Genomic DNA, 11,382 nt, shown 5'->3' with positions numbered 1-11,382 from the left:
TTTCCCTCGTAACAAACCAGAAGTAGTTCCTCCTAATCTCAATTTTAAATCTACCGCCTCTCAACCTGTGACCTCATGTTCGAGACTGCCCCACAAGAGGAAACATTTGGTCTATATTTGCTTTATCAATCCCTTTTGTTTTATATAGCTTAATCAGATGGGGGGGCGGTGGTGTGTGTGTGTGTGCAGCACAGTGGTTAGCACTCACAGGGACCCGGGTTCGAATCCTGGCTTGGGTCACTGTCTGTGGAGTCTGCATGTTCTCCCCATGTCTGCATGGGTTTCCTCCAGGTGCTCCGGTTTCCCTCCCACAGTCCGAAAGACGTGCTGGTTAGGATGCATCAATCCATGGTTAAATTCTCCCTCAGTGTACCTGAGCAGGCGCTGGCGTGTGGCGACTAGGGGACTTTCACAGTAACTTTATTGCAGTGTTAATGTAAGCCTGGCACAGTGGCTAGCACTGCTGCCTCTCAGCATCAGGGACGCAGGTCAATTCCTGGCTTGGGTCACTGTCTGTGGAGTTTGCATGTTCTCCCCACGTCTGCATGGGTTTCCTCCGGGTGCTCCGATTTCTCCCACATTCCAAAACATGTGCTGGTTAGGGTGCATTGGCCATGCTAATTTCTCCCTCAGTGTACCAGAGTGTGGCGATTAGGGAATTTTCACTAACTTCATTGCAGTGTTAATGTAAGCCTGGCACAGTGGCTAGCACTGCTGCCTCTCAGCGTCAGGGACCTAGGTCAATTCCTGGCTTGGATCACTATCTGTACATAATCTGCACATACTGCCCATGTCTGCGTGGGTTTCGTCCAGGTGCTCTGGTTTCTTCCAACAGTTTGAGAGACGTGCTGGTTAGGGTGCAACGGGCGTGCTGAATTCTCCCTCAATGTTACCCGAATAGTAACTTCATTGCAGCGTTAATGAAGGCTTGCGACACTAATAAATAAATTTAAATAAGCGTACGTGCATGAGTGTATGCATGCACAAGCGTATGAGTACGCACGAGTGTATGTGCACACAAGGTTAGTGAGACACAGACAATCGAGAGTTTCCACATTGTGCTTTTATTTCCGAACCCTCGTGCTTTCACACAAACATTAACAACGTGCATGCACACATTCACACTTACTCTGGCAGCTCAGGGCACAAACACGGACGCAGGAACAGACACATCCCCACTCTGGTTAACCCCTCCTGCACCCTGGGAAGAGGCAGGCATAGCCTTGACAGACACTTCTGCTGGTTGGGAACTGGGTGCCGAAGTGGGGAGGGCTGTGGTGGAGCCCCCACCACACCCACAGAGTTATTCCACGCCCCACCCCGTCTAGCCCATCCAATACCCCTGGAGTGGCGAGGTCAACACACCTGCCCCTCCGTGCCACCCCCACACCCCTGTACCCCAGGAAGAGACAGCATTGGCCCCATGACCCAGGGCTGGGCAGAGTATTCGACATAGCAGATTGCCCAGACCGAGTTCAATCCAGAATCAACCAGATCTCAACACCTCAGAATAGCAGCACACATAAAATAATACCTTCAACAGAAAATACAATTATAACCCCTAATTACAGTCACAGACTGAGATCTCCAGATAAAGAGTCAGCACCCATCCAAGACTCAATCGCTGCAATCTACACTTCCACTTGGAGTGCAGCGCTGAAGGAGCACTGCACTGTGGCAGGGTCACTGCTGAGGGAGCACCATGCTGTGGGAGGGTCAGTGCTGAGGGAGCGCCGCACTGTGGGAGGGTCAGTGCTGAGGGAGCGACGCACTGTGGGAGGGTCAGTGCTGAGGGAGCGACGCACTGTGGGAGGGTCAGTGCTGAGGGAGCGACGCACTGTGGGAGGGTCAGTGCTGAGGGAGCGTCAGTGCTGAGGGAGCGACGCACTGTGGGAGGGTCAGTGCTGAGGGAGTACTGCACTGTGGGAGGGTCAGTGCTGAGGGAGTACTGCACTGTGGGAGGGTCAGTGCCGAGGGAGCACTGTGCTGTGGGAGGGTCAGTGCTGAGAGCGCGCCACACCATGGGAAAATCAGTGCTGAGTGCCACGCTGTCAGAGGATCAGTGCCAAGGGAGCGCTGCACTGTGGGAGGGTCAGTACTGTAGGAGTGCCACCCTGTCAGAGGTCCTGGCTGCTCTCTCGGCTGGTGTTTGAAGCTCCTGTAGTGGGATGGGCAGGGCATTCACACTGAATGCCTCTCTGTGTAATCAATTTACCTTCAACCAAGTGGCAGGTAGAAAGGGAGGTCAGGCAAGAACAGGGCGCGACGGACAGTCCTGAGTGACCGAGTTACCGGCTTCCCACTCCCAGGACGCTGGTGGGCTGGGTGTGGGTGTGTGTGGGGTGCGAGTGGGTGACAGACATGAATCAAACGCATTAGGAACATTGCTCAAGTGGCTGGTTTCAAAGACATGCAGACATTTGCACTCTTGTTGTAGAGCGAGCGAGCTCCCTCCTGCCTCCCACCCACCAGTCCTTGGAAATCCTTTTAGGAGCCGGCTCAGTCCCCCATCCTCGCTCCCCCCAACCCCCAGGCCATCCCTATCCAACCCGACTGGCGCTAATGGCTGACTGAAGCTCGGTCTCACTCAGCAGCTTCAGGTTCCTCAGGGCATCCAGCAGTTGCTCCTTGGCATTGCCGATGAAGGTGTTGGTGAGGAAGGCTGGCAGTCCCCCAAACCCGTCACGCAGCGTGTACAGGGGCACCCGAATAATTCCCATCACCTGCAGACACATTAGAGAAAGGAAGAAACCAGTGAGGGAGGAAGGTCTTCAGACATACAGAAAACAGAGAACAATACAGCACAGGAACAGGCCCTTCGGCCCATCGCAGCTCAGGAACAGGCCCTTCAGCCCACCATGTTGTGCCAAACATGAGGCCAAATTAAACTAATCCCTGTTCCCTGTCCTTGCTCCATATCCCTGTGCTTATTTAAAAGCCCCTTAAACGCCCCCATTGTATCTACCTCCATCACCACCCCCTGGCAGCACGTTCCAGACACCTGCCACTCTGTAAAAAACCTACCCCTCACATCTCCTCTGAACTTTCCCCCTCTCACCTTAACCACGTGCCCCCTAGTATTAGACATTTCAACTCTGGGGAAAAGATTCTGACTGTCAACACTATCAATGCCCCTCATCATTTTATAGATTTCTATCAGGTCTCCCCTCACCCTCCGCTGCTCCAGAGAAAATACCCTACTTTTCCAGCCTCTCCTTATAGCTCAAATCCTCTAATCCAGCATCCTGGTAAGCATCTTCTGCACCCTCTCCAAAGCCTCCACATCCTTCCTGTAATGTGGCAACCAGAATCGAATGCAATTCTCTAAGCGCAGCCTCACCAAAGTTTTATAAAGCTGCAACGTGATATCCTAACTCTCACACTCAGCGCCCTGACCAGTAAAGGCAAGCGTGTCATACCCTTCGTTCCCACCCGATCTACTTGTGTGGCTTCTTTCACAGAGCTCTAGACTTGAACCCCAAGATCCCCCTGTACATCAGTGCTGTTCAGGGTCCTGCCATTAACTGTATACTTACCCTTAACATCCCAAAGTGCAGCATCTCACACTAGCCCGAATTAAACTCCATCTGCCATTTCTCCACCCATATCTGCAGCTGATCTATGTTCCACTGTATTCTCTGACAACCTTCTACACTCTCCCCAAATCAACCCACCTGCAGCAAAACACAGACATGCCCTGGCTACCTGGAGCAACTCCCCTGTTTGGAAAAGGTGGAGGGGTTACATTGCTGGTTAAAGAGGAAGTTAACACAATTGTGAGGAAGGATATTAGCTCCAATGATGTGGAACGTGTATGGGGAGAGCAGAGAAACACTAAGGGACAAAAGACATTACTGGGGGTTGTTATGATGTTGGGATTGATATTAAACAGGATGCATTGGCGGGTTGGGGGTAGGGGACACAGAGACAGAGAGAGAGAGTAAACAAGGCAGGCACATGAAAATCAGAGTTTTACAGCACAGAATGAAGCCCTTCAGCCCATCATGTCTGTGCCAGCCAAATGCCTATCTATTCTATCCCATTTTCCACCACGTGACCCATAGCCATGTACACTGACGTTTCAAGTCTCCTCCAAATGCTTCGTAAGTGCTGTGAGGGTTCGCACTGTGTGCAGTTTTGGTCTCCTTATCTGAGGAAGGATGTTATAGAGGGAGCGCAGTGAAGGTTTACCAGGCTGATTCCTGGGATGGCAGGTCTGTCATATGAGGAGAGACTGAGTGGGTTAGGATTATATTCACTGGAGTTTAGAAGAGTGAGAGGGGATCTGATAGAAACTTATAAAATTCTAACAGGGTTAGACAGGGTAGATTCAGAAAGAATGTTCCCGATGGTGGGGGGAGTCCAGAACTAGGGGTCAGAGTTTGAGGATAAGGGGGAAACCTTTTAGAACTGAGGTGAGGAGAAATTTCTTCACCCAGAGGGTGGGGAATGTGTGGAATTCACTCCCACAGAAAGTAGTTGAGGCCAAAACGTTGTGTGATTTCAGGAAGAAATTAGATATCGCTCTTGGGGCTAAAGGGATCGAGGGATATGGGGGGGGGATCAGGATATTGAATTTGATGATCAGCCATGATCAAAATGAACGAGGGAGCAGCTCGAAGGACTGAATGGCCTCCTGTTTCTGGTTTCTATGTTACCATCCTTTGAAGCAGTGAGTTCCAGATTCCCAGCACCGTCTGCGTGAAAAACTTTTTCCTCAAATCCCTGCCCCTTACCTGGTTACTGACCCCCACCCCACCCCTACTCAAGGGGAAAATTTCTTCCTATCCACCCTAGTGTCCCTCATAATCTTGTTCACCTTGATCAGGTCCCCCCTCAGCCTTCTCTGCTTTAACAACTGCAGTCTATCCAGCTTCTCCTCATAGCTGAACCACTGCAGCCCAGGCACCATCCTGGGGAATCTCCTCTGCACCCACTATAAGAACATAAGAAACAGGAGCAGGAGTAGGCCATCTAGCCCTTCGAGCCTGCCCCGCCATTCAATAAGATCATGGCTGATCTGTCGTGTCTCAGTTCCACATTCCCGCCCTCTCCCCATAACCCTTAATCCCCTCTCTTATCAAAAACCCATCAACCCGCGTCTTAAAAATATTTAGCGAGGCAGCCTCCACCACTTCAACGGGCAGAGAATTCCAGAGATTCACCACCCTTTAAGTGAAGAAGTTCCTCCTCAACTCCGTTCTAAACCACCCCCCCTTTATCTTGAGGCTGATGGCTTCCTTCCTATGGTGCGTGAAAAAACAGCCTAATCTTTGGGTGTAAGGGACAGCACAGTGGTTAGCACAGCGCTAGGAACCTGGCTTGGGTCTATAAGGAGTCTGTACATTCTCCCCATGTCTGTGTGGGTTTCCTTTTGGTTCTCCAGTTTCCTCCAAAGATGTGTATTGGCTAAATTGCCCCTTAGAGTCCAAAGATGTGCAGGTTAGGTGGATTGGCCATGCTAAATTGCCCCCTTAGTGTCACAGGATATGGGGGCCGGGGGGATTAGCGGGGTAAATATGTGGGGTTAGTGGGGATTGGGCCTGAGTTGAACAGTAGCGCAGACTCGATAGGCCTCCTCCTGCAGTGTAGGGATACAATAAGTGAAACGATTCATATTCTCCAGCATCTCACACCAACACAGGACATCCCAGAGAGGCAATTCACAGCCACTATTAGCTGCTGTGGTCATTGCTGCAGGAAGGGCAGAGGGTCACTTGTGAACAGCAAGCACAGAGGCGAGGTCTCAGTTACTGAGACCCCAACACGAGGTGAACTCTACCCTGATCACATTCCAAAAGCAGCCATGGAATCTTTAACATCAACTCTGGGCAGGTCAACCCCCCCCACAGTGCGGTTCTCCATCGGCATCACACCCCACCCGACGCCACGCCCCCCACTTCCCCCGCCACAGTGCGGTGCTCCCTCGGACCCGACCCTCCCACAGCGTGGCACTCCCTCAGTCATGCACTGGGATTGTTAAGAGCTCTGACGAAGGGTCATCTAGACTCGAAACACTGGCTCTCTTCCCTCCCCACAGAGGCTGTCACACCTGCTGAGATCTTCCAGCATTCTGTTTTTGTTTCAGATTCCAGCAAACGCAATATTTTCCTTTTAACGCTGGGACTGTCGGCGCTCATTGTGGGGTTGGCATCTTTGGAGCGGTGGTGACCAGTGACTCACCACTGCCCTCTGATGGGGGAAATCGGGATGGGTGTCGAACACTGACCCTGTCAGCGGTTCCCAAGGCTGGGGGGGTAATGAGTAACAACAGCACTCGGATCATTGTCGCTTTTCGAGGGCTTTGGCCTGGTGTGTGGAGGGCGAAAGCTCGCTCTACTTAGCCTTCCTCTAATCCCCCGTGACTGATCGCTGATGCATTGCGGGCCGCGTGACTATCAGAACCACGGTGTGAATCACTTAACAACGCCTCTCCTTCTCGAACAGGGAGCTGGCTGAGTATTCTTCTTACTGAATACATTAGACACACACAGCGTGTGCGACTCACTCGGATAGGGGTGGGGGGTGTGGGGGAGAGAAGAGACGAGGGGGAAAGAGGGTTATATGGGGCCTCCGCATATCATCTGAGGGGACAGCAGAAATGGCCGGGGGCACTAGCTGTTCAGAATCGTGAGGCGCAGGAGGCCCTTTGGCCCATCACAATTGTTGCAGCCCTTTGAAAGTGCAATTCAATTAATACTGTCCGCCCCGCAACCGCTGTGCCTAACAATGATTATATCACCTCTCTGTTCATGACCAATCTGGGTAAAAACATAAGAACATAAGAACATAAGAAATAGGAGCAGGAGTAGGCCATCTAGCCCTTCGAGCCTGCCCCGCCATTCAATAAGATCATGGCTGATCTGTCGTGGCTCAGTTCCACTTTCCCGCCCTCTCCCCATAACCCTTAATCCCCTCGCTTATCAAAAACCCATCAACCCGCGTCTTAAAAATATTTAGCGAGGCAGCCTCCACCACTTCAACGGGCAGAGAATTCCAGAGATTCACCACCCTTTGAGTGAAGAAGTTCCTCCTCAACTCCGTTCTAAACCGCCCCCCCTTTATCTTGAGGCTGTGTCCCCTAGTCCTACTGTCTTTTTTGAGCGGGAAGAGTCTCTCCACCTCTATCCTATCCATCCCATTCATCATCTTATACGTCTCAATGAGATCTCCCCTCATTCTTCTAAACTCTAACGAGTACAAGCCTAGTTTATTCAGCCTCTCCTCATAGCTCAACCCCCTCAACTCCGGTATCAGCCTAGTAAACCTCCTCTGCACTCCCTCCAAGGCCAAAATATCCTTGCGCAGTCTGCAAAAAATCTTGCAAAAAGTCTGACAACACCAGGTTTCAGTCCAACTGATTTATTTAATAGTAAACTCAAAATAGTAAATAGTTGGACTGAAACCTGGTGTTGTCAGACTTATTACTGTGTTTACCCCAGTCCAACGCTGGCATATCCACATTATGACCAATCTCCCAGCGCCCCCTCAGGCAGCACAACTCACCGTGTCAATTAAATTCTCATCTCTCTCCCGCCTCTGGTTCATTTACCGAATCTCTTCTATCTGTGTCTCCCCCTCCCTCGCTCTCTGCTTACCCACCCTCCTGTCGCTGGGAAACACTTTCTCCTCATTCACTCGATCAAGGCCCACTCGCGATAGTGACTGCCTCGATTCAATCTCCCCCTTAACCTTCCCCACTCTGAGGGGAACGATCCCAGCTTCTCCCGGTCTCTCCTCCTGTGGTTTATCAGTGTCCAGTGACTGACGCCCCCTCACTATTGGTCAGTGGTTGTCGGTACACTCCAAGTGAGACAAAGCAGGATGAGAGGGGACCCTGGTGGTGCAGCAGAAGGGAGAGGGAGCCTCAGAGTCCAGAACGGGAGCCCATCACCTTGTTGCAATGTCCGAATGGTCCGATAATCACACCCTCCCCCACTTCCGCACATCACACATTTCTACCTGGATAACGTGACTGCCTCAGCCCTGCTACTGCAGGTACCCTGGTACTCTCTCCCCAACCCCTCGCATCTCGACTACGACAGCTCACCCCTGGCTAGTCTCCAACCTGCTTTGTACTTCACTTCATCCAAACCTCTTCCTCCCGCCTCCTTCACCCCATTTCCTGACACGCATCAAATCATATTCACCCAACAATCCACCCTCCCCCTCCATGCTCACTGGCGACACAGAATCACAGTTCAGTAATGAGCCCGTTTCCAAATTCGCAACATTTTTAAATCCCTGTTGTCCCCTTCTAATGTCCCTAACCTCCTCCAGCCCCTACACCCCCTCCCTATCTCTGTAACCTCCTCCAGCCCCTACACCCCCTCCCTATCTCTGTAACCTCCTCCAGCCCCCTACACCCCCTCCCTATCTCTGTAACCTCCTCCAGCCCCTACACCCCCTCCCTATCTCTGTAACCTCCTCCAGCCCCTACACCCCCTCCCTATCTCTGTAACCTCCTCCAGCCCCTACACCCCCTCCCTATCTCTGTAACCTCCTCCAGCCCCTACACCCCCTCCCTATCTCTGTAACCTCCTCCAGCCCCTACACCCCCTCCCTATCTCTGTAACCTCCTCCAGCCCCCTACACCCCCTCCCTATCTCTGTAACCTCCTCCAACGCTGAGACCTCTGCACTCCTCCAATTCCAGTCTCTCAAGCACCCCTGATTCCCACCGCTCCACCATTGGGAGCCATGCCTTCAGCTCTGGAATTCAGAAATCATAGAATCCCCACAGTGCAGGAGACCATTCGGCCCATTGAGTCTGTATCGACAACAATCCCACCCATCCCCATATACCCCAAAATTTACCATGACTAATCCACCCAACCTACACATCTTTGGACAGTAAAGGGCAATTTAGCATGGCCAATCCACCTAACCTACACATCTTTTGGACTATGGGAGGAAACCGGAACACCTGGAGGAAACACACACAGACGATGGCCCAAGTTGGGAATCAAACCTGGGTCCCTGGTGCTGAGGGAGCAAGGCTGAGCACTGTGGCACCCACTCCCTCCCTCCCTCCGTCTCTCTCTCTCTCTCCCCTTCTCACACTGCTTCCAGTTGTGCCCTGGTGTTTGTACTCCAGTGGGAGTATCTGCAGGATGTCCTGGTGTGTTAATGGGAGTTGTGGGCTGTGTTTGCCGTTACCTCACGCCCGTGGTCCTTGGCTTGTACAGCCGCGAGTTCCACCTTGCGTAGCTCCTCCAGCGTGATCCTCTTGGTGTAGAAGTGAGCCACCACCTTCTGCAGCAGGGCCTCGGTGGCGTGAGAACTGGCATAGTCCGCCTCGCTGACCCGCACCAACTTGGAGTCACAGCCCAGCTCCTCAGAAAGCTCCCGGTTCAAACCGTCCTCCAGGGAGCCGTCGCGGAGGTCCACAAAACCCCCGGGAAATCCAATTTTCCCATCGAACCGCATCTGCATCTGTGTGTGTGGGGGGTGCAAGAGGAGAGAGAGAGGGGGAAACATCACCGAGGTGAGGGGGCTGTGAATAAACCCCTGTAATCGCTCAGCTCCGGAGCGCACACCATGTCCAATACTCCCCCACTCAACTGGGTTTTTACCCACCCTTCCCAGTACTCACTGCCGCCTTCCCTCCCCCTGCTACCTACCCTCCCCGCATCATTTCCCCCACACCCTGGTGACATACCCCTTTGCCCCCAGCACTCACCCTAGGGATTTTCCAAACCCACCCCCCCCCCCCTCACTTTTATGGATTCACAGAATTGCGACAGTGCACAGAGACCATTCGGCCCATCGAGTCTGCACCAGCTCTCCCAAAGGACACCTCACTCACACATTCCCTTGCGCCTTCCACCTGTAACCCTGTATATTTAACACGGCCAATGCACCCTAACACACACGTCTTTGGACAATGCTTGGAAATTGGAGGAAACCCATGCAGACACAGGGAGAAGGCGCAGACTCCACACAGGCAGTGACCCGAACCGGGAATCGAACCCAAGTCCCTGGCTGCTGTGAGGCACCAATGTTCTCACCCCCGGGAAGTTACCACTCCACCCAGGTCTCTACAACCTGCCCCAATACTTAGCCCTGTCCCCGGCTGCTTATTCTCAGAGTATTCACCTCTCCAGTGGTATTTAACACCTCCCTCAGCTGTTTACCAACCCCACCCTCCCAAAGATTTACCCCCCCGACCCCAACCTTGGACATTTACACCCCAACTCCCGCCCCCACAGTGAATAGTTACCCTCCCTCTCCCAGCTACCTAATCCCCCGATATTTAAACCCCAAACCTGAATAATTAGCCCCGTCTGAATAGTGGAAACGATGCCAGGGAGAATGTACCAGTTGATGGCTAGAAGTTAACTGCCAAGCATTGTTTGGAATTCAAAGCAGGTAGCTCTGACTAGTCAGGGCATTGTCCTGAGGAATGAACCAGCGAATGACTGTCAATTAACGTGTTACATAGAAGCTAGAAACTAGAAGCAGGAGGCCATTCAGCCCTTCGAGCTGCTCCGCCATCCATTTTGATCATGGCTGATACAACAGATCAGCCATGATCTTATTGAATGGCGGGGCAGGCTCGAGGGGCCAGATGGCCTACTCCTGCTCCTATTTCTTATGTTCTTATATCCTGATTCCCCCCTTCCCACTCGATCCCTTTAGCCCCAAGAGCGAGATCTAATTTCTTCTTGAAATCACAATGTTCCTATTCTCAAATCGTCTCGCTATGAAGGCCAACATACCATTTCCCTTCTTTACTGCCTGCTGTACCTGCGCGCTTACTCTCAGCAACTGATGCATGAGGACTCCAAGGTCTCACTGAGTATCCACCTCTCTCAATTTACACCCATTCAAATAATAATGTCTTCCTATTATTGTAACCTCATATTAATCCACATTATACTGCATCTGCCTTGCAGCTGCCCACACACTCAGCCTGTCCAAATCACACTGAAGTATCTCTGCATCCTCCTCACAGCTTACCCTCCCACCCAACTTTGTATCAACTGCACATTTGGAGATAATACATTCAGTTCCCTCTTCCAGGTCATGAATATATAACGTGAACAGCTGAGGTCCCCACTCAGATCTCTGCGGAACCCCACTAGTCAGTGATTATCAATCAGAAAAAGACCCATTTACGCCAATCCTTTGCTTCCCAGCTGCTAACCAGTTTTCTATCCATCCCGAGACATTACCCGCAATCTTAGCTTTAGCTGGAAGCAGTACAATGTGTTCTATCAAGGACAGGGCCCCATGTACTAATCTACATAGCTCCCAGTGCACACACTGCCAGTTCAACTGACAATCTTACGCTGGTTACCAGCATAACACCGAAGAATAAGAAGTTAACTGTCTCATCACCAACTGTTGCATTGTCGATAGTACTGCCTCGACCAGAGTC

The 11,382-nt window shown here is 51.9% G+C and overlaps 1 protein-coding gene across 1 annotated transcript; it reads right to left on the bottom strand.

The window, feature by feature from the left end:
- Nucleotides 1–1,892: 1,892 nt before the first annotated feature.
- On the bottom strand, nt 1,893–9,434 carry LOC145339421 (U8 snoRNA-decapping enzyme). The gene is made up of 2 exons (XM_080183878.1): nt 9,159–9,434; nt 1,893–2,723 (listed from the first exon to the last, which is right to left on the bottom strand). The coding sequence occupies exons 1-2, from the start codon at nt 9,432–9,434 to the stop codon at nt 2,541–2,543; spliced, it is 459 nt and encodes a 152-aa protein (XP_080040004.1). The 3' UTR covers nt 1,893–2,540.
- Between the last annotated feature and the right edge of the window lie 1,948 nt (nt 9,435–11,382).

The sequence above is a fragment of the Carcharhinus amblyrhynchos genome, unplaced genomic scaffold (assembly GCF_965287045.1).
Source record: "Carcharhinus amblyrhynchos unplaced genomic scaffold, sCarAmb.v2.hapA scaffold_455, whole genome shotgun sequence".
NCBI classification, from domain to species: Eukaryota; Metazoa; Chordata; class Chondrichthyes; order Carcharhiniformes; family Carcharhinidae; genus Carcharhinus; species Carcharhinus amblyrhynchos.
This window is presented reverse-complemented; position numbering and strand designations above follow the sequence as displayed.